General features: G+C 31.3%; 1 protein-coding gene across 1 annotated transcript; it reads right to left on the bottom strand.

Moving 5' to 3' along the window:
• Positions 1 to 1,515: 1,515 nt before the first annotated feature.
• LOC139493107 (uncharacterized) lies at positions 1,516 to 17,899 on the bottom strand. Its single transcript, XM_071281265.1, has 10 exons — positions 17,781 to 17,899; positions 10,637 to 10,675; positions 9,287 to 9,363; positions 8,773 to 8,844; positions 7,679 to 7,805; positions 7,123 to 7,217; positions 5,581 to 5,649; positions 4,364 to 4,577; positions 3,202 to 3,303; positions 1,516 to 2,763 (listed from the first exon to the last, which is right to left on the bottom strand). The coding sequence occupies exons 1-10, from the start codon at positions 17,791 to 17,793 to the stop codon at positions 1,571 to 1,573; spliced, it is 2,001 nt and encodes a 666-aa protein (XP_071137366.1). The 5' UTR covers positions 17,794 to 17,899; the 3' UTR covers positions 1,516 to 1,570.
• Between the last annotated feature and the right edge of the window lie 6,540 nt (positions 17,900 to 24,439).

Genomic DNA, 24,439 nt, shown 5'->3' with positions numbered 1-24,439 from the left:
ATCAAAAGGTTAAATGTATTTGTATAAAGAGTACAAGCTGTCTTTCGGAATCTCTTAGCGACTTTAGACTCCTACCTGATTGACGTATGCTTAATATAAGTTTTAAACATATAAAAATAATGTCCAATGTGTGTCCACTATCTTATAATTTGTATTTTTTAGCAACCAGTTATGATTGTGTTACTCACGTAGAATTATCATTTCCAATACGAAAATGGAACTGTGATCAAAATAACAGGACTGTAGTCAAACAAGGAATTTTGCAATCAGATATACATATTCTACGTATTTTTATTGTGCAAGCGTACTTAAATCGTCACAGGCATAAGATAGACTGTGGTAAATATTACATTGTTGATTCAATTTTGTAGATTACCTAGATTTCTGTAAGGTGATATACGCAGTTGTGTTTATTGAACGCAATTCTTAATAAATATATGAAATTGTAGTTGTAGCCTTAGTTTTTATTACCATTTGGTCGGTACTGCTGCTGGAGACAAATATATCCAAAAAGTACCTCTCGCTAAGTTGATAGTGCTATGGTACACTCATGATCATGTATTTATTATTTCCTGCAATTAAACTTATACTAGTACTCGCGAAAAGTAAACTACAGACATTTTATGAACCTGTACGTTTTATATTTTAGAGTGGATAATTGGTTGTGGTCAAAACTGTTTGCCTGAGTTCTTCAACTGATTCGGTTCGCATGCACCCTTGGCTTTCAAATATTAGACTTTGAGCGTTCCTGTTGGGGGAAATGCAGAACAGCGCTTAATACGCTAGACATTTATAAAGTGTTAGTTTCATTTTATTCTATTTGAATCATAGAATCAAGTTTGCCTACTACTTATTCAAAAGGTTATAAATTATCAATTTTTTTTTTAAAGTTTTGATATTATAAGCAAAAAAAAAAATTGTACATGTATTGTTATACTGTTATTCAAACTCTAAGAACAAACTGTGCATATTATAAATTGAAATATTTGTTATTTAAAGTCATATGTAGCTTCAAATTAAAAAATAATTTGAATGTGTTTGATATGCTTGAATTGTTAAGGACTATTAGATATCCTATTAGGTATAAGAAAGTATTACATGTATAATTGAATAATCTTTTTCCAATTTTATAAAGAAAAAGTGGTTTCGGTTATTTTAGGTGATCCTTATATATGATCTGTTCATTCTTTGTTCGACTCTTCAAATTCAAGAGTTTGTACTTAATTGAGGTTAATTATATGGCCTTTCAAATACAGATTCGATTCCTAACATCACTGAAGAGATATTAATTGTCGAAATCCAGATATGGTGTACTTTTTTGTGTACCTCTTGTTTACGGTATACCAAGTTTTCTGAAAGTTTTTGTTTTCAGTTTGGTATTAAGATCATTTTTTTTTACATCTGGTGATTCATTTATTTGGCAGTCAGCAGGGTTTATGTACATCCATTGTTTAACCTGCTAGTCATTGATTGATTCTTTTTTTTCTATAACCAAAATTCAATAATCAAAGCTGAAAGATTTAAATACCATTTAATATGTGTCATAAATGTGTTTCCGACTAATTAAGCTTTACTTAGTACCGGTTCGGAATGCTATTCCGGCCGGGTACCCGTAACCATCTTTCGGACCGTCACCATATACCCAAAGACCAAATCGGACGTTTGATGTATGACTAATTTGATGAACACCACTATGAATAGGCATTGTAAATGTGGAATAATGATTCGGTCCACCAAAGATATGACTTCCGTTCTCGTGATGCATTGGGTTCCCATCTAGAATGAATCCATCCCGGGCATTTGATAATACTGTGATGCTTATATAGTTAGTAAATTCTGACGGCACCGCGAACTCGTATACTGATAAGTACTGGTTGATACCCGGGACTGTCATCATAAAGGCATCACCGGAATAATCAGCAAGTCCCTTAGGAAACACCATAACCATAACGTCATTGCTAGCGTTGAAATATGATATCATGCCGTGATCAAAATCTACGAAGCTTCTCTCGGAAATAGATTTTGATTCTATCTTGAACTGATAATGAACCGTCACATTTGTTGGTTGATTACTATAAATTCGGACAATCTTGGATGGCCGTCTAGCAATATGTGGAATCACATACACTCTATCCCACTGATCTGATGGAAGAACCATTTCCATAAAAGGATTATAACCACCACCTCCTATGTAATTACCCTCATGGCCGCTCACAACAGCTATGGGTTCAGTACTAGTAATAAGAGTTCCAGAAAGATCATAAGAGTTTGAAATTTGGTAGGTTTCATACGCACTTAAAACAATGTTTTTAAATGTGTATTTTGCTTTATTTCGTTTCTGATGAATGTTAACTATAGTGTTTGGTTTAAATGCTGCTACTACAATTAGAGCATTATACGAAGAACTTGTATACATAGGAACAATGTATTTTGTTGATAGAAAATTAGTTGGTATAGCCATATAGCCTTCGCTGTATTTCTCTGTAGATTTATTACAGTATGTCAAGGCATATAAACTTACTTTTGAACTGAATGATAATGCAACACCATGAAGAAATGTTCCATCCGAAGTCATCGCAACACTTCGGTTAAAATGTATGTCATACAGCTTTGGTGAGAATTGTATAGAAGTGTTGTAATGAGAGGAAAAAGAGAATTTGTGATAAACTCCATTCTGTTTTGTTCCGATCAGTGCTTGTGGGGATTGACAACCCGGGAATTGTGTCTGAGGAAATACGAGCAGAAAAGAAGTACCGCGTGTATCTGAAAGAACAATAACATACTAAATCAGTAATAAGATAACCATAGGTATTCTTAATGTTAAGTGTGTACTAAGTATGCAAAAGGAACAAACAACCAAAAAAATCATAAAAATGTTATATCCTAATTTCAGAAATTTAAAGACTTGCAATCATTTGAATAATAACGGTCTAACCAAAAACACTAGTTGAAAGCAAAATATTTGTGATTTCAATACTAATTGAAAAAGTATCTGTAAAAGAATTCCATATGGTTTTTAAATAAATTTTATTTTTGTTTTTCATTATTATCTAATAAAAAAATACTACTTAATACTGCTTAAATGGCAATCGCTTAATCGTTAGTGTTAAAACATTTATACTTGGATTATTTTTAAAACCATTATTTAACCACTTATCAACAACAATTCCAATTTTTGGGCAGATGCATACATCTTGTTACCTGTGTATTCACAATGGTCACCAAAAACTCCATCTGGACATATGCAGTTTGATGACTGACAATTCCCGCCATTATAACATTGTTTTCCGGATTGACATATACCTAAATTCAATGTAAAATAAAAGAAAAATCATAAAGGTAAATCATAGAACATAGACAGACATTGTCAAAAATATATACACATAGTTCGTTATCATATGTCTCTGATTTAACTATTGTCAATTTATTGTCTTAATTTTGTATGCCATAACCATTTAATGTAAATGTGTTTGTACTAATAAACATTGTCTATTGTCTATTGTCTATTAATTTGTGTAATTCGATGTTATAATCTAAATTTACATGAATCCAAGAAGCTTAGATGGCTACTACAACTGCTGATCGATAATATATACCATGGCCAATACAAAACTAGTCAGATCTGAACTGGTACGAAAAAGTTTGTGACTAAAATGTACTACCCATCAGGAGCCCACAAATGTTACTTTCAACCTGATGTACCATTAAGAATTTTGGAACTGTGGTACCAAAAATAGTTTTAACATTTATCAGAACTGCATTATTGAATGAGACACTTTTTAAATATTGTGAATTTAAAGCACTACAAAAAATCAGGCGTGAAAGGTACAGAGAACACTTTTTAGATGCGATATTATCAAAAATAGCGAATGGACTATACGTCTTAGAGGTAATAGAAGAAAAAACAATACCTTACATATTACCAATAATCCTATGAAATACATTTACATGTACATAACCACACAAGGAGGTATGAAGGTCGTTAAAAATGAGGACACTATTTTTGTAAGAAATCTGTAAAATTGAACATTAAAAATTTTGTTCTGCTATCATATGTCTACGTCATCCGTATGTTCAAAAAACATATGATTGCAGAACAAATGTCATTTTGTTTCAAAACAGTATCCAAATGTTAAAGCGTAAAAAGGGTTGTAAAGACTTCTGATTTTTTTTTCAAATTGTTGGCCGTTTGGTTTTATATTTACCGAAAATTGTTCTATTTTGTTGAAACTTAGAAGTGCTTAGATGCAACAGATCATACTAAAAAAATAAAATGTAATAGACTTACAATGTAGTTGCAAAGGTAACAATTTTTTTGAAAGACTAAATGTGTACAAGAATATATGCTAATGTAAAAGCATACTTATATGAGGTGACTGAGTAAAGATGTTAGAAGTTGGTGTTGGATGGGAATTTTGACTTCCAGGTTTCTGGGTTGGTAAAGATCCATATTCTTTGTTACAAAGATGACCTTGACAGCAGCGGAGGTTTCGACCTGATCTTTTAAAAATGTCACGCTTGTACGATATCTCAAGATCTCTACGACCTATTACAGGAGCAGTAATGGACATGCATATCTGCAACAACAATACACAAATCTCATATATAAAAAAAATATGAATATTGATTAAAAAAACTTTGTGATAGTTTGATTGATTGTTCATTTTTGTTTGCAAAATGTCCATCGGCGAAAAAAATCATGTTCAAAACGAATAAACAAACACACAATAAATACATTAGGTCGGTCCTTTAATACAAACTGTCCAGTATGAAGGTCGAGGAAATGTTGACTCCTAAGCAAATGACGAAATACAGAATAGGGAGAAACACGGTGTCTTAAAACCGGCAACCTACGGACCCGGATCTCTTAGGGATTTTTCGCAAGGGTTTAAAAGCTGCAGAGAATGTGTTATTCTTGCAAAAATAGAGCAATTATTAAAAAAAACTAAAGAGACGAACTATGTCAAACGATATTAAAGTAGAGGACTTTTAAAAATGCAAAATATACAAATGAAGAATTCATTCAAAACGAATAAATTAGTGACTGGTTGGCGAAAAAGAAAACCAAAAACAAATCCAACAAAACAAAACAAAACAAAACAATATAGACAAAAACTAGACCTTCGTGTGGTACCGATTTGTCTGCTTCGATGCATTGGATGCAAAATAGGAATTGTGTCGCAAATCAGGCCACTTTTTTACTGACATGTTCAAGACAATTTATTAATAAAAATGACAAAAGAATTGAATTAAACAACATTTACAATAAAAAATCCTCATGTAGGGTCATTAAAGTCGATCACACATCAATTAGTCTATATTTGTACTTCTTTTAACTAATATGATATTTAAACAAAATATGTTAAAATGAAATAACTGCTAGCATTGTATCCAGTAATTCATTGTTATCCTTTCGTTTGATATGTTTGAGCTTTTGGTTTTGCCATTTGAATAGGGACTTTCCGTTTTGAATTTCCTCGTACTCCAGTATATTTGTGATTTTTCTTTTTTCTTTTCTTTACACATTCATTAAAATAGATATAGCAATATAAATAAATAATAGAAACAAAAGTTACATACGTGACTCTCTATACATCCACTGTTATAAAATACTTCTCCTTGTCGTGTTCCTTCTTGCATGTAACACATCTAAAATATGAAGATCTAAATTTACTATGTAAAATATTATATAAATAACAAATAGCTGCGAGGATAATAGAGCACTGAGATTGTTATTCCGACAAGACAGTGTCAACTGAGGCGAACCCGAGGTTGAAAATGTTTTAAGAGGGTTACTAATCTGCTCTATCACCCTCTCAGCTATATGTTAATCATTTTTTTAACTAAATGTCCTATTGTAATTGTCTATAACTGTTGAATTTTATCATGACGTCACGTACATAACAACGTTACAGATATTAGAAAACTTAATAGGAGTGATGAAAGGATAATCGTGTTGCAACAATACAGTGCTAATAGTATGTTTTTCCTGATTTTCAGGACACACTGCATATTCCTCTATCTACGTACCTCTCTCAATATTTATATCGTTTAAGGTAGCACAATACAAAGATTTTTCATCCCCATTCAGACACCTTTAAACTGATGTAATTCCACCCATCTTTCTTTAAATTTTATAAATAAGGTACCAAAAGAAAGAAGAAGGATTAATCTTTCAAATTGTGATAATTTCAGTATGACATAATTATTACATAATTAATTGTTATGTAATAAGTTGCCATATTGTGATGTCCATACTTGAATGAATTTAGCTTCTTTGTTATTCATAGTATCCCAAAATATTTTATAGATTCTTGCACAACACAGTTTGACCTCCACAACTGTGTCTCAGATTTTTCCTATTGCATTTCATTCTCTCATAAATTTTCAATGAAGTTTGCAACATCAATTCATAAGAGACCACCAAATTCAATTGGGTATAAAATTTGTTTTGTTGATGTTTTTTTGAAATCTGAGACACTGTTTTGGAGGTCAAGCTGTGTTGTACAAGAATCTATAAATATTTTGGGATGCTATGAAGAACAAAGACGCTAAATTCATTCAAGTGTGGACATCACAATATAGCAACTAATTACATAATAATTAATTATGTAATAATTATGTCATAATGAAATTATCACAATTTGAAAGATTAATCTTTCTTCTTTCTTTTGGTACCTCATTTATAAGATTTAAAGAAGGATGAAATGAATTACATCAGTTTAAAGTTGTCTGATTGGAAGTGAAAAAATCTTTGTATTGTGCTACCTTAATTATGTAAACATATCACATGCTCGTCACATCTTGGATAATGAAAATATAAACAACCAGTATCTACTTTCAACTTATCAAATATTTTGATATTGTTCATTTATTTCCTTCTTGTATCTTGATATACGCTTCTCACTTAGTTGGGTATTAGTGTCATGTATATGCTTTTCAATAAAAATATGTATGAATGCCTTCACAACAAACTCTAAATATGACTTACAGGCATGTTTGATAGGAAGACAAATATGCTATTGATGCCATTTTAACTGTGACATAGTTTGAATCAAAATTCGGACACATGTATGCCAGCATTGCTTATTGGTAGATTTTGAGGGGGGAAAAACAGTTTACCTCATTTGTTTTACAAAATGATATTTGCCGACAAACATCTCCTCTCAGACTTCCTTCACAGTTGTAACACACCTTACTATTGTGTTGAAAAGAATCTGTAAACAAATATTTAGGATTAAAACAGAATAGAAATTATACTTAAAAACGTAACAGTATCCAAAATGACACACATTTAGCATAAATAGCAGTAGAAATTTTACAAGTTCTCATACAGTAACAAAAATTAGTATTATCATGATTTGACATATATATGCTTTCAACATAGCTAAATACACAGAACTATGTATAACAGATGACGTAAATCCGAATGTCGAAGTCCACAACATCTAAACTTTCAGAAATTATTATATAAAATATGCCACAGACATCCATATCTTACAAATATATACTAATCATCGACCATTGTCAAATCTTATGACAAACTAGACTGAATGTGAATCTAAAATTTGCAATTCCAAGTTTATCATACTTGTGACTTGTGAGTTCGAATCCTCGAAATGAAGAACAAAACCGTGTTACCACATATATTGTTAACATAATCATAAGGTAACCAGACCTGTTTCTCCACAACCATTGGTGTTACACATATCTGATGTACAACATTTAAAACAGTTTGTATGACCGGTCCCAGATCCGGAGGTTGGAGGATTAAGATTGAGTAATCTTTTTCGTCGATCGCATACCTGCAATACGTATTATTTTATAAACGTCAACATTTGACAATATAAATTATATCCTCCAATAAACACTGCATATTCTTAATGTTCCTCAGTCAGTTTTCCCATTTGTCTGTCAGTCAAACTATGAATTTTCCAAATGATGAATAGATATCATCTTATTGAAATCAAATTGTACTTGTCTTTTTAACAATTAACACAGGTGGGTTTTTTATTCGATGTTCTTCATTTAACGTTAAAATGGGCAATAGCTAACAGATATGAAAGTAATAAGAATATTATTTCGTTTGGTTCAATCATTAATAAAATAGAAATCATGTAATGATAATTCGTTTTTAGCAGCCAATTGGGTTCAATTTTGTTAAAAAAAAACCAAGGAAATAATTCGACCTTATTAAATCCGTATTTATGTGAACAATAATTTAACCTATTAGCTAACTAGTGGTGACACATGAATAAATCGTGTTCAGCCATTAAAATAAAACGATTGTCAACATTAAATATGAAACAAATGTGAACCTTTTCGTTGACTGGTTCGATTCACTTATAAATCATTCTTAAACAGGAAAAGCGTTAATTAACTGATTTCTAATCTCTAAAATGAAATCAAACAGACTTTAAAAAAATCCAATTGCACGAGGTTGCAATACATTTATATTTATGTTGATGCTTATATCGGGTTATATGTCCGTCGAAAGTAATCGGAGGTAATATCTATGGTTAATTATGTGACGTCTAGACTAAAATCCATACGAATTTTATCGAGCAAATTCTTTGTTTACTGTTTATTTCAGACTTATTGTTATTTGGATATACGTTTGGGCATGTTATGAGAATTTAAATCAATTTGGTCTACAGGAATTTGACAGCTAGTGCCTCTTTAACTGTTCTATAATAATGATATCTGAGTATTCGAAAATCTGTTTTTACTTTTTGGTTTCTGAAATGTGTAATGTTGAATTGTAATGATTACCGCTGGTAAAAAGCAACCAAGCTTGTATCGAACATCACCATAAGAGTCTACAAACTTCTCTAAACCACAAACCTGATAATAAAAAGTCAGTCATGTTTTAATTCATATCACCTAGATATATGACATTGTAATGTTGTATAAAAGTGTTAAATTCTGTTGTCATCAGTGATACAAAAAAAAACTCATTTGCAAGGATGAGTTTTAGCGAATATGTTTCTCATTAGCAGAAGGAAAAAGTAACAAATAATTTATCTGAAAGTTTATGAGCATATAAGCAAATAAAAATTGTGACATTCGCGTAAATTCACAAAAAAAAGAGACAGTGGTCGATACCAAGCATGTTTTTGAATGATTGCAATAACTCAGAGATGTACATATCTATACAAAGGAGGAGTGTTCCAAATTCATAATGATTGTCACGTGTAATTTTGACAATACTTATATCACTGCACAGAAATACTTTTATAATTATTAATTAACAAGCATGTCTGTGAGTTAGAAAAAATAATAGTACCTCATCAAAAGGACATTGCCTCACATGCTGACAGAATCTAGGGTGAATAATATCTGGACAGTTTAAACATGTCAAAGCTGAAAAAATTAAATAAATATCAATTGAGTTCTGAAGAACGGGGTTGTTAAATATCTGCTTTACAATACACCATCAAAATAATGACGAATTTGTAAAAAAAAAAAGAGGACAGATAAAAAGAAATAAAAGGAACATATTTGTGTATATTAAACTGTTAAGCTGCTACATATTAGCCTTTTCATGTTTAAATAATTTTTGAGGAAGATTCCATGTATACAGTTTATATCATGGATTGTACAATAAGTTTGAGACATATTTGCAATATATGTGCAAAATCTTTTATATGAATAAGAAAAAATGACTGATTTATTGCACTTTTTACTTATCCAAAATGCTTCATTCAATATCAAATAAAATGATTTTAAAATCTTTTTTCTTTAATTTAACCATTTATAAGGGAATTATCTCTTAAAGCAAAAATTGATTAATGCAATGAAAGGCAAATTCTCATTTTATCTACCTGTAACAAGAAAAAAAGTATAGTGACAGCATTTTTTTATTTTTTAGTCTCATTGAAATATTTTATTTTACAAAAACAATCTTTTTCTCATGAACAATCTATGCACGTTTTAGGAATTTTGCCTGACCTTTAGATTGAAATCTAGTACGACGATCAATACTTTTTATTACAAATTTTTAATATCAGCGTGGTAAAATCATCATTTTGGTAAAGTAAGAGAAAATTATATCTGAGGAATTAAAAACCAATGGTCCACAGTAAACAATGATGTAAACTTTTTTATGATGTTTTAATATATGCGAAACGATTTTCTTATTATCTCTTCTAGATTATGTCTCGAAAAAATAATTGTGATAATAGTAAAGACCTGCCCGATTTGATAAAATAATACACAACACTCGATGTACAAGGAGCACAAAAACATTATTTCTGATTCTAAGTTATAAGATTTGTTTTACTTCAAATAAAAACATTCATGAAACCAACCACTTAATAACGCAAAAACCCAGAGTTATATTCTTAAACTTAACAACATAATGCACATTGTATACACGTAAATGAGACGTTTGACCTCATTCTACGAAAACGGTTCTAAAAGTTATTTAGATTATGAATTAATCCAATGTAAGGCATTCAACAAATAACAAAACTCTATACAAAACACCAAGCCTACACGGAAAATTAATTTTAAAAAAAGTACAATATATAAACCATAGAAAAGGAACGTAATGCTTTAATAACAGTTTGGTAGACAACAAAATCCCAAGTGCAGCAACATGCAATATATAATTTATAACAAATAGTTGACTTACCATTTGATGTTGTTATAACAATACCAATACAAACAATACCTAAAAAACGAAGGTAATATTATGAAACATGAGATAAGAGGAAATTAAACATTTTTACTATTATTTTTTATGCAAGAAAGTATTAAAACAATTTTTTATTTGTCATTTCTAAATTGTTTTAAATGGATGTGTATTCTCATTTGTAAATTACAAACACTTTACTTGAACAGACACATACGGAATGTTGTTTGGTATTGTATGTTTTAGAGCGCTCAACCCTTTTACTTATCAAGAGAAATTAAATCAAATAGTATAATAATCATAAGAACACAACTTTTCTATTGAAATAATTCTAGTGATAATAAACATGTTGTTCCCGACCAAAATATCCTTCAGTTCACATTCAGTACACATAAAGTGGAAATACTTTTTTTTACATAGAGAACGAAAAGTTCTTAATCTGGAAATTGTCATAAGAGATTTTTTCAACAGGTGTAGATAAATGTGTGGTTATAAATCGTTTTATAACACAATTCATATTAAAACCTATTAAGACAGTGTAAAATTGACTGGCTCTCAATCAACAAGACCCCATCCTTTTGATTAACATTAGATAAACCACAATTTTAAATCTGACACGAAGGACAACTGATTGTGCAACACGATTTAGTACTCTGGAATTAAAAATAACTACAATATGTCGACCAAGGACAAAGTCGCTGATAAATAATGTCAATTTTAATGGAAACCGATGATACTAGAAACTATGTTCAGAATATATATATATCTATATATATACAACTCGTCTAAACATCAACCCAACAATCTTAGATCTGTAAATTTGCTTTCGCAAATTTGTGGTTCTTCCCTCGCCGGGATTCGAACCCATGCTACTGTGATGTCGTGACACCAAATCGCCTGCACTGCAGCCGTCCCGCTAGACCACACGACCACCTGGGCTCTCATAAAAAGAGCTTTCGCTGGCCGTGTGTTACCTTTCCTCGTCAGTTTTAATCTAGCGGCGTACTACAGTACATGATATATAAGGCATGAAGATGTTATTGTTACAGATCAGCTAAATTATCTATAGTAAGTACGTCTGAGTCAGTGACAACTCTACAACAGATTTATCCATCGGATCACCAGCAATGATGGTGATACATGACTGTGTACATTATGTATATACAACTCGTCTAAACATCAACCCAACAATGTTAGATCTGTAAATTTAAAATTTGCGAAAGCAAATTTACAGATCTAACATTGTTGGGTTGATGTTTAGACGAGTTGTATATATATATATATCAGTCTAAAGATTAGCACAACGGTACTGATATAAGATGTTATTATACGAAAACGTTGTTATTAAATCGTGTTGACAAATATTTCAGCTCAACAAATAGAAGATCCGGGACATAGTAAATTTGCTGGTTGGTATTTTTTATAGACTTTTATTTATATATATATATAAATCCAACAATGTTAGATTTCTAAATTTGCTTTCGTAAATTTTTTGTTCTTCCCTCGCCGGGATTCGAACCCATGCTACTGAGTGATATATATATTAAATGACTGAATAAATAGTTAACAATAAATCTTACGGGGCGATGGATCATATAAACATGATTCAGTACACTACAAATTATAATATATAACAAGTCTAAAAGGGTACAACATCACCAAAAACACAATAAAACGAACAATATGTTAGATATTTCGGATAACAGATATCCTTCCTCGGTAATTGCACGATGACAAATGAATCATATAAAAAAGAAGATGTGGTATGATTGCCAATGAGACAACTATCCACAAAAGACCAAAATGACACAGACATTAACAACTATAGGTCACCGTACGGCCTTCAACAATGAGCAAAGCCCATACCGCATAGTCAGCTATAAAAGGCCCCGATAAGACAATGTAAAACAATGTAAAACGAGAAAACTAACGGCCGTATTTATGTAAAACAAAAAAAAAAGAAATGAACGAAAATCAAATATGTTACACATAAACAAACGACAACCACTGAATTACAGGCTCCTGACTTGGGACAGGCACATACATAAATAATGTGGCGGGGTTAAACATGTTAGCGGGATCCCAACCCTCCCCCTAACCTGGGACATTGGTATAACAGTACAACATAAGAACGAACTATAAAATCAGTTGAAAAAGGCTTAACTCATCCGATGGACAAACATACAAGTGGAACTGGCCCGGTACTTATACATCCCGACACAAAAAGACACAATGAACAGATCTGAGAGTACTCGCAGTTATCTGACAGCTAGTTCAAAGCCATTAACAACTAATAAAAAAAAATCATGCATCTAAGACTAAACTATCAATCCGTAAACATCCAACATCCAATGGATTTAGTGTAAAGACGTCATAATCAGCCAGAGAAAAACATGACCTTGTGCAATGCCAAGTTACAGGTATCGACAGATTGTAGATCCATGAATATGTATATACATATAACATACTAGTAATATTTAGTTAGCTTTTAATTTACTGATAACAAAATCAATATTTATAACAATAAAAACAATATTCAATGATCTTATTACAGTGTTGTAACCTTTTAGAATAAGTTTATTTAAAGGAGCGACAAGTTTACATGGATCATTTCTAAATTTCCGGGCACGGTTAACAACATTTCCGTAAAAATGAGGATGTGTTATCCCGTTTAAAATAAGTTTTCTACAGGTGCAACCAAACTTCAAAACCAAATCTTTATATCTATAGAAAAATTTAGTAACAGTTTAAAGTAATTTATGGTAACGATATCCCTGGTTTAATAATTTACCAGTAATACATAGTTTGCGTTCGTTAAAATCAAAAACGTCACAACAGACACGGGCATAGCGAACAAGTTGTCAAATATAAACACCGTAAGATGGTGCCATCTAAAAATGGAAAATTAACAATAGGGAACGAAAAATTGTCTCTTTTGTCGTAAATTTTAGTGTGGAGTTTCCCGTTGAAAACCGAAATATCTAAATCCAGGAAAGGACAGTTATTACCGAATAAATTTGATTTATTTAAAGTAAGTTCCTTGGGGTAAATTTCAGCAGTATATTGAGAAAATTCTTGACTATTTAACGAAAAAATATCATCAAGATAACGGTAAGTGTTGTTGAATTTATCAATTACATGCAATTTCGACGGGTCTTGACTGAGTTTAGTCATGAACTGTGATTCATAACAGTACAAAAACAAGTCTGCTATTAAAGGGGCACAATTAGTGCCCATGGAGATACCTACAACCTGTTGATAAACTTTGTTGCCGAAACGTACATAAATATTATCAAGGAGAAAATTAACAGCTTCAATCATCTCATCACACCTCCAGGAAGTATATCTAGCATATTTACCTTTCTCATTAGAGAAGAAGGCTTTAAATGAGTTGCAGAAATATAACTACATTCAGCTTTACCAAACGACCATTCAATGAAATAGGAAAACTTTTGTTTAATAAGATAGTGTGGAAGTGTAGTGTAAAGAGTAGAAAAATCAAAACTATTAACAGAATCCAAAGGACCATCAAAAGCACGTAATTTATCTAAAACATCCAAAGAATTTTTTACACTCTAAAAATGGTTTATACCACTATGTTCATATATTTTATTACAAAAGTTTATGATAAGCTCTTTAATAATAGTTAATGAACTAGTTAAGAGCACTGAAAGATTAGTTGTAAAACACTTACTAGAGGCCGAGATGAAGCGATATTTAAATGGTTTATTGTGAAATTTAGGTAGCCAATACATAGTAGGGACCTTCAAATGTTCAGAAGAAGCCTTAAGCTTTGATGTGGTTGTGATATGCTTGTTTACTATATGACTCTCTGTGAAGCGGATGGACTTGAATGTAGATGAATTTAACATTTCATTCTTAAGAACGTCCGTGTAGTATTTACGGCATACCACCACCACATTGTTGGCTGCTTTGTCGGCCGGTACAAACACAAACCACTTTGAAAGTTCTTGACGTTTATTTCTTATTCTAGAAATAGGTGTATTATGTACTCTATTATTTACTTCTAAATTATTTTCAAAATGTGATATTCTCTTATCTACCATATTCATACATTTATTTAAATAAGAATCAAGAGATTTTTTATCAGATTGTTCCCGTTTACACCATTTTTTACAAAATGAGGAAAGAGCATCTTTGGTGACTTGACGACACTCTTTCCAATCTATTAAATACGCAGCCACGTGCTTTTACTTAACCTTAGTAAAACTTTATTACTCATTTTTCTTGTCATCAAATTACTATATTTTTGGGGTGTTTAGATACGCAGACTCTGTTGCAATTGCTCTACCGTTGTCATATTTTAAATATTATACCAGCTTAGATCGGCCAGGACTGTTTATTGGGACTGTATTTCCATGCAGTTGTTTAACATCTCAACTGTCACCACCTTTGGTAATTTAGAGTTGTGCTAGTTCACATCGTAAATTACTATTATTATTTTGGCATATCTGTGTAGTCTTTGCGCCGTGTTTGGAAATTTTAAAAATTGTTCCAGCGTTCGGTTAAATTGTATATTTTTTTTTAATTTTGATAGAGTCTTAATTTGAATTGACATGATTCATGTTTTAGAAGAATTAAGAATTCAAACAGACTACTTTGGTGGTAACAAGCATTGAAATTGCATGATCTTCAAACAAAAAACGTATTAACTTAAATAACAGATTCCAAGGTAAACTGAAAAAGGGGGAGGTCCATAAAATTTGACAAAATCAAACTATATTAATTAACGGAACGAGTGGTAAGCAGATTTTGATACAGGAAAAGATTGGTTAAACATGATTGTATAGCTAGCTATGCTGACCACTGCACTTGTACAATAGTTGTTTATAATTTAGATAAACTGTCAAAATTTGTTTAGCAACACAAACATACATACTTGGTTAATATGGGATTCAGCAGCAAAAACTATACTTCATAAACATACAACACAAAAATCAATATAAATCTAAAAGAGACTTCAACAGGAACAGTTTTTTAATTGAAATTGAAAGCGGTAAAGTACACCATAATGACATATACTATTTCCCGAGTAAGTTAGATATGAAAACTAACGATATACAAATTGATAAAAAAAAACACCATGAAGACCTAATGTGTAAAATTGAGAAAGGAAATGGGGAATGTGTCAAAGCGACAACAACCCGACCATAGAGCATAAAATTGAGAATGGAAATGGGAAATGTGCCAAAGAGACAACAACCCGACCATAGAAAAAAACAACAGCAGAAGGTCACCAACAGGTCTTCAATGTAGCGAAAAATTCCCGCACCCGGAGGCGTCCTTCAGCTGGTCCCTAAACAAATATATACTAGTTCAGTGATAATGAACGCCATACTAATTTCCAAATTGTACACAAGAAACTAAAATTAAAAATCATACAAGACGAACAAAGGCCAGAGGCTCCTGACTTGGGACAAGCGTAAAATTGCGGCGGGGTTAAACATGTTTATGAGATCTCAACCCTCCCCTATACCTCTAGCCAATGTAGAAAAGTAAATGCATAACAATACGCACATTAAAATTCAGTTCAAGAGAAGTCTTTGGACCCCTTGACCAATCCCCAATAAGAACGCCCAAAATCAAAAATCAAAACCTCGAAAAACAAATATTGAGCCACGTCAAAGAGTTATATAAATAATTTGAAAAGTTAAAACAATGATAGTCTCGTCAGTACTTTAAATCAATAAGTGAAGACATCAATAACATCTGCATTGTTATTTAAAGTAAACAATAATTTTGAAAAGATTTAGAAATGTTTTCGCCATGCCATACACGGGTGAAGTAAGTGTAGTGCTGCTTGCATTTGTAGAAATTATACTTTATACTTTAAAAGTATCTCATTTGTCATAGATTATGGTACTGAGTCGGCCGCTTTATTAGTTTAGTTAAACCCGACATATACGTTTACTAAATTCATCGCGACATTAACCCAACCAAAAATCGGGGTGAGATCAGGTACTCTGGAATGTTAGCAGTTTAGCACAATACTAAGTTATTTTATAAATAAATTAAAGAAAAATGTATTTGCTGTCTATTCTTGATTAATACAACTTCTTTTTTATGATTTTGTCTGGCGTATCAAATCATAAGCCTGATAAATATTTACACCAATGGGTCAATACTACTGCTGGTGGACGTTTCGTCCTTGCGGGTATCACCAGCTCAGTAGTCAGCACTTCGCTTTTGACATGAATATCAATTATATGGTCATTTTTGTAAAGGAGTAAGTTCGGTAAGTGCCATATTTGGCCGCAATTATTAAGTTCAATGTAACAAGATGAAAACGTTGTACATGTGAGAAAGTTAAATAGAACTATTTTAAAGTTTATTCTAAAGCGTTGATTTGTACATAAAAAAAGGTGAATATATGAGCTTTTGGCAAAATTTTACAAAATCGGCCGAATTTCAACCAAATTTAGGACCAGGAAACATTCAGTGCAGGCGTCGACAAACTCGATATTCAAGGTAGACATGTAAAATGTATTAACAAACATTATTATAAAAGAAATTTGTTGTTCGAATGCGCTCTATGTTTTCTGTCCAATAATCGATGGCAATTTACCAACTTTCTTTGACTTTTTGAGTGCAAAATCAAAATAAGTACTACTTACATGTATAACGTTATGAATAAAACGCAGGAACGTGAAATTTCAACACCAGGCTTTATTTTCTATCTAGTCACTGTATAAACAATGATTCATTGTGATATTGTGAAATTTTAGCTACAAAAGGGCCCATTTAAGGACCTTATCGAACCTACTCCTTTACTGTTTGCAAAAATATTAATTATTCGAAATATTATGGATTTTCTTATCCCAGAAATAGATTACCTTAGCCGTATTTGGCAAAACGTTTTGGAATTAAGGTCATAAATGCTCTTCAATTTTATACTTGTTTGGCTTACGAAATATTTTTGTTCTGAGCGTCACTGATGACTTTTATGTAGACGAAACGGGCGTCTGGGGTATCAAATTATAAGCCTGATACCTTTTATAACTATGTGATTCCCCATTTCGTATCTTCTAATTTGAATAACACAACTGACTTTTGGTAAATAATTACAACATATAAAATACTAATTTTTTTCAAATGACTTTTTCAATTATGTTTGATCACTTACCTAAAATTGGCATCACTAATAAATCAAAGACTCTTCAAACAGAGTGAAAGGTTTATTATCAAACATGGAATTCTGCACATTGAAATCAAGGCAATTATCCAACGCATGCTTATTTTCAACGTGTAGGAGTTCATATATGTCAAAGATATAAAGAAATCAAGGCTACCATAAGAAAACTAGTATACAATGGAACGATTATATTGGTACTTGTTTGTTTGTAAGCATTTTTCTTGTAAATAATCTATTTTCAGTTATTTGACTGCTTTTGATGCACCATACTCAATATTCTGAAGTTTTTTTTATTGAATCACAGGGCTTTGACATGGGGCAGGTATATACAGAATGATGCAAGGTTAGAGGTTGTGGATGTTGAATCCTCCCCTACAGATAAATTTATGTAAAGGATTTGACTCAGAGATCGATACAAACACACAAAGACTATCAAATGAGAGGCGAAGAATACCAATCATACTCATCAGTCGAAAAAAAAAACTGAAAACAATATGGCTAAAATAAAAAAACAACCGTAAACGAAACACTATGTAGAAGACTTAAGACTGAACAACACAAACCCAACCACAAACTGGGGTTGATCTCGTTGTTTTTGGAAGGTTAAGCAGATCCTTAAATAATATAAAGACAAAAAATACCAATCATATCTGTGCATAATGTCTAGTGGGTAAACTTTTCACAGTTTTTTATCATTTTGTGTTCAAGATTTTTAATGTCTTTTATAAGAAAATTGATACCGTTAATTTTATTACTATTACTGGGTCGATGCCTCTGCTGGTGGACTATTAGTCCCCGAGGGTATCACCAGCCCAGTAGCCAGTACTTCGGTACTGGCATGAAAATACGGATTTTTTTGTGTTAATAAAATTTGCTGTTACAAAATGATAGAAATTATTATAAATTAAGGAATGTATCTCCCTCATGCATAGCTCTGATTCCTTTCACGGATTTGGCTATACTTTTTGGACCTTTTGGATTATAGCTCTTCATCTTTTATGTAAGCTTTGGATTTCAAATATTTTGGCCACGAGCATCACTGAAGAGACATGTATTGTCGAAATGCGCATCTGGTGCAAGAAAATTGATACCGTTAATTTTATTATAGCTTACTAAGAGTTCTATACAGTATGCTCAGAGTAATTGTTTTTCTTAAACGGTCTACTTTTATCATGTTAGGTTAATTTCAATTGATATTTTGGAATGTGTCGTGACATGTTTACTTATTATTCCTGTTTGTTTTGTTCACGAATCGTCGTCAATATAATTCAATTTGAGGCGACTGTCATACAAGTGAGAGGTTTAGCTAGCTAAAACAAAAGGTTAAAAAGAGGAGGATTAAGATGGCTGCCAATCTAGTAGTGGGTTGATTTTCAGCTCTTCAGTTTTTGGCAATTTAAAGCGGGTTTTTGAAGGAATTTATCTATGCAAATCATATCATGATGTTTGCAATTTGATGAACTTTACAGAAATATGATTTACTTCACATTTTGTTGAAAGATGGATTTACTTTAGTGGAATTGTATATTATGAATTGGAAAAGTATTTGTAATTTATTGATTTTCTGAGTAGTGTTGTCTGTATTACCACCATGACTGGGGACAGTAAAGGAGCAAAAACTATACAAACAATGTTAGCAGCTAAAAAGGCTGGGAGCAATGATTCTTCTAAAGACTCTGTAAAGGAAAAACCATCCAAGCAGAACAAACGATCCCATTCAGATGTTGCAAATGACAGTGTTGAAGGTATTGATATGACTGGTATTCAAAATGATTTAAGTGAAATAAAACAATTTCTTCAGGGCACAGTTACAAAGACTGACCTTACTAATTCTATGGTTAATTTGGTGCAACAAAAGGACTTAAAAACTTTAGTTACATGTAGTAACATTGTCCAGAAATTATTAGATCATTTTGAAGAGAAGATCACCAGTAAGTTTGAGTGTAAAATAAGGGAGGCAACTGGAAAACTTGATGATAAGTTAGATACATTGATGATTGAGAATGAGGATTTCAGGGAAACAATCAGGGCAAAATATTGAAAACTTAGTGGAAAAGGTTTGTGACAATAATAACAGATCTATTGATGCATTGAAGTTAGCCAATTATAATGAACAATATAGTCGAAAACATAATATAAGAATGCTAAACTTTCCTGAAAAAAGGGGTGAGAATTTGAGAAAAGCATTTATTGAAACTTTAAAGAGTGACTGTAAAGTAGATATTGAGCCCAGTGATGTACTAGCCATCCACAGAATACCTGGGAAAGATTGTTATCAGAAGCCTGTCATAGTTAAGGTAAAGAATACTGAAACTAAAATACGGATAATGCGACAAAAAAGATCCCTGAAAAATGAAATGAAATTGCACGATGACATATCACAACGCAATCTTGGACTAATGGCAAGACTTAAAAACACTGAAAAATTTGAAAATGTATGGTTTTATAACTGTAATGTGTATGCCAAAACTGAAACTAGTAGCAGAATAAGATTTGATCTATTTGACAATATAGAAGAAAAAATGAAAAAGACATTAAAAGATGGAAATTAATTAGTTATCATATTAGTGTGTTACACCTGTTAATATTTTTTGAAAAATGTACAGTTTTTATAAGTATAAATAGATAGATATAAATGTGAAAGATAAATACTGAAGTGTGTCATGTCAATTCCAAATTACAAAATCCTGTATATATAGTAAATAGTATAAGAGATTTTTTTTTTTTATTATTATTAATATAAATTATACTGTCACTATAGAGTATAGGGGAAATAACTCTTACATTTATTATGAAATTAATATAATCTTATCTCCCCTTAAAACATCTATTCCTTTGCTAGATTTATTCATAACTATATAATGCCATATATGGATACATATAATATCAAACATAATAGAAACCCTAACTCCCGTAAAAAAATTGATGAAATCATTGATGTTTTTGAACTACTTTATCCTTGGCGTATATGCTATCCAGAAGATAGGAAATATACCTGGCGTCAGTCCTCACCAATAAAACAAAGTCGCCTTGATTATTTTTTAATTTCAGAAGACCTTTTTTCACTTGAAGAATTCATTATCATTCCTGGTAATAGAACAGACTATTCGGCAATTATTTCACCTTCTCACCTTGTTTAGAGAAACGGGGCAAAAGTTATTGGAAATTTAACTCTCAGTTACTTAGAGATGCAGATTATATAAAAAGGGTTAAATCATGTATTAAGGATACTATTTTGGAATACCATCTGTCAGGTGATATGGAAAATTTTCTTTCTGTTGAGTTGTCATGTAATGATCAAACATTTTTTGAAATATTAAACATGAAGATTAGATCCTTGTCAATAAATTACAGCATTAATAAATCCAGAGAGGAAAGAAATGTCACTCTCAAACTTGAAAATGATATATTATATTTTGAAAGTATTATGAATCATTCTCCAAATGATGAGGTTCAAAAATCTTTATTTAAAAAAAAACTTGAACTAGAAAATTGTAGACAAAAGAAAGTTGAAGGTTTGCTGCTTAGATCCCGAGCTAACTGGCATGAGAATGGTGAAAAGTGTACAAATTATTTTTTGTAAATTAGAAAAGAAAAATTTTATTAAGAAAACCATAACAGAACTTATTGATGATAAAGGTCAGCATATGTCAGAGCAATCAAAAATTCTGATGGAACAACAAAATTTTTATAAAAATGTGTACTAAATCAAAAAATTAGATTGCAATGATACATCATTTGTTAATCATAACATTAAGCTTACAGAAAAACAAAGTGATCTTTGTGAAGGAAATTTAACTTTTAAAGAATGTGCTGAATCTTTATGACAAATGGTAAAAGTCCTGGTTCTGATGGGTATTCTGTAGATTTTTATAAATTTGTTTGGAAAGATATTGGCCCTTTGTCTTTCGATCTCTTCACGTTGGATATGCGAGGGGTAAATTTTCTGATTTTCAGTATCAAAGTATAATAACTTGCATTCCTAAAGAGGGAAAAGACAGACAGTATATTAGTAACTGGCGTCCTAATAGTCTTTTGAATACTGATATGAAAATAGCTTCTGCTGTTATAGCTAATAGACTTAATCCCGTTTTATCATTTATCATAAGTGACACACAAAAAGGTTTCATTAAAGACAGATTTATGGGTGAGAACACACGCCTTTTATATTATTTGATGCACTATCTTGAGGAAAATAATAAGACAGGTCTTTTATTACTTGTTGATTTTGAAAAGGCATTTTGATTCCTTGGAATGGTTATTTTTTTTAAATACTATGAAAAGCTTTAATTTTGGGCCTTCTTTATGTAGATGGTTTGAAACTTTATACTCAGGGGCATCAAGTTGTGTCATAAATAATAGACACATGTCTAAGTTTTTTTCATTTAGAAAGAGGTTGCAGACAAGGAGATTCTTTTTCTCCCTATTTATTTGTAATTGGGGTTGAATTATTATCTTTGAAATTAAAAGGTAATCCTGACATAAGGGGAATTACTATCAATGATAATGTATCACTTTTAAGCATGTACGCAGATGACACATTCCTTATGTTAGATGGAAGGGAAATATCGTTGAGGGAAACACTTTCATGTTTTGAATCTTTTTATAAAATTTCAGGTTTGAAAATAAATGCTTCAAAGACAAAAGCACTATGGGTTGGAAGTAAAACATATTCTGATCTTATTTTATGTCCCGTTTTAAAACTTCATTGGTTACATTCAAATTTTAAACTTTTGGGGATGGACTTTTCTTTAGATTTAAGCTGTATCACAGAAATTAATTTTGCTAAGAAAATTAAAGAGGTCTCTGCAATTCTGAAGAGCTGGCAACATCGAAAACTCACATTATTAGGAAAAATTACAGTAATTAAATCCCTTACTCTTTCAAAGTTGGTCCATTTATTGACTGCATTACCAAACCTATCACACTCCAGGTTTAACAGAGCTCACTTTATTATTTTATGATTTCATATGGAATGGAAAGCCAGACAGAATTAAGCGAAACACACTTGTTGGTGATATTTCGCAAGGTGGACTTTATATGGTACATCTTCATTCATTTAATATCTATTTGAAAATTAGTTGGATAAAAAGACTGCTGGCAAACCCTAGCCGTGGCTGGCAACAGTTGTTACTGGCAGACCTTATGCAGTATGGGGGTGAAAGGGTTTTAAATCTTCAGAAAGAAAAGCTGATTGAGATTGCTAAAAGATGGAAAAATTCTTTCTGGAAGGATGTTTTACTTTACTTTTCCGCTGCAAAACCTATTACTGAGATTTCTGTCAGTGACATTTTATCCTTAGATATTTTGAACTTTCTTTGGATGATTTCCTATATTATATTCAATGGGAAAAGGGGGTTGTGCAGTCAGTAAGTGACCTTATTAATCGTGAAAATATGATTTTTTATAAATTTGAGCAATTTCAAGAAAAAGTACAAACCAAACATTTTATTAAATATTATGGTTTGATTTAAAAAAATCCCTAACGCTATGAAAAAATGCCTTAAAGAATTCTGTCTAAATCAAGATTTAGGTAAGTCTAACACTAGTGATACTTTCTTAAAAAAAATCAGGTGTAATGTGAAAGCCAAATTTGTATATAAAAACTTAGAAGATAAAGTTATTCAACTACCAACAATTAAATTTTTAAAATGGGCGGAGCTGTTAGTTATTGATACTACAGAATGGTCAGAGTATTTCATGATAACAAAACAGTCTTGAAGAGATGCTTATTTAAGAACCTTTCAATATAAATTTTTGCATAGAATTATAGCAACTAATACCTTTTTGTACAAAATCAAATTAAAAGATACCAAGTTATGTACTTTTTGTAAACTTGGAGAAGAAACCATTGAACACCTGTTTTTTGAATGCCCAATAACTTCTCAATTGTGGCAGTCTTTTTCCAATATTGTGAAACTTTTTTTGGTAAATTTTGGTCTCAACAAAGAGAATGTGTTTCTTGGTTGCAAACATGAAAGTTTATTATTGAATCTGCTAATCATAATTACAAGGAATTATATATACAAATGTAAATTGAATGAAACAAACCAAATATGATTGAGTTAAAGAATAAAATAAAGAAAATCATATTGCAAAGAAAAATGAGAAAGTCCAAGTTTGTGAAAAATTTTGGTATTAACCTATAAGTGTTGTTTTCATATTCATTTATATTATCTATGTTTAGTTTAGAGAAAAGAAATAATTCATAAATTATGAGCAAATTTATTTCTTTAAAAAAATTGTATTAAAAAGTAAGTCATGATACATATTGTAGCAAAACAGATGAGTGAAAGTATTAGTGTTGAATGTGAGTAAGTCAGAGAGAGAGAGAGAGAGAGAGAGAGAGAGAGAGAGAGAGAGAGAGAGAGAGAGAGAGAGAGAGAGAGAGAGAGAGAGAGAGAGAGAGAGAGAGAGAGAGAGAGAGAGAGAGAGAGAGATAAATCAAATACAATTTATATGTAACCTAAAATATTTTTATTGTTAAAAATTAATTAGTCAGAGATTCTTTTTTTATATTGCTTTTTTTTCCTTATATATTCTGTATTTACCCCTTGATACCATTGTCAGGTGGTAGTGTAATGGGGTGTGTAAAATCCTGACTATTGAAAAACATAAAAAAAGATAAAATTAAAAAAAAATTAAAAGTT

Source organism: Mytilus edulis, chromosome 10, assembly GCF_963676685.1.
Source record: "Mytilus edulis chromosome 10, xbMytEdul2.2, whole genome shotgun sequence".
Taxonomy (NCBI): Eukaryota; Metazoa; Mollusca; class Bivalvia; order Mytilida; family Mytilidae; genus Mytilus; species Mytilus edulis.
This window is presented reverse-complemented; position numbering and strand designations above follow the sequence as displayed.

Bases quoted from the DNA above. Each gene is read 5' to 3' on its own strand.
- LOC139493107 (XM_071281265.1), bottom strand. The intron at 7,806-8,772 runs GTAATCATTACA...TACGTATTGCAG, and splicing joins TTGGTTGCTTTTTACCAGCG to GTATGCGATCGACGAAAAAG. The intron at 3,304-4,363 runs GTATGCTTTTAC...CATTGAATTTAG, and splicing joins TACTCAGTCACCTCATATAA to GTATATGTCAATCCGGAAAA.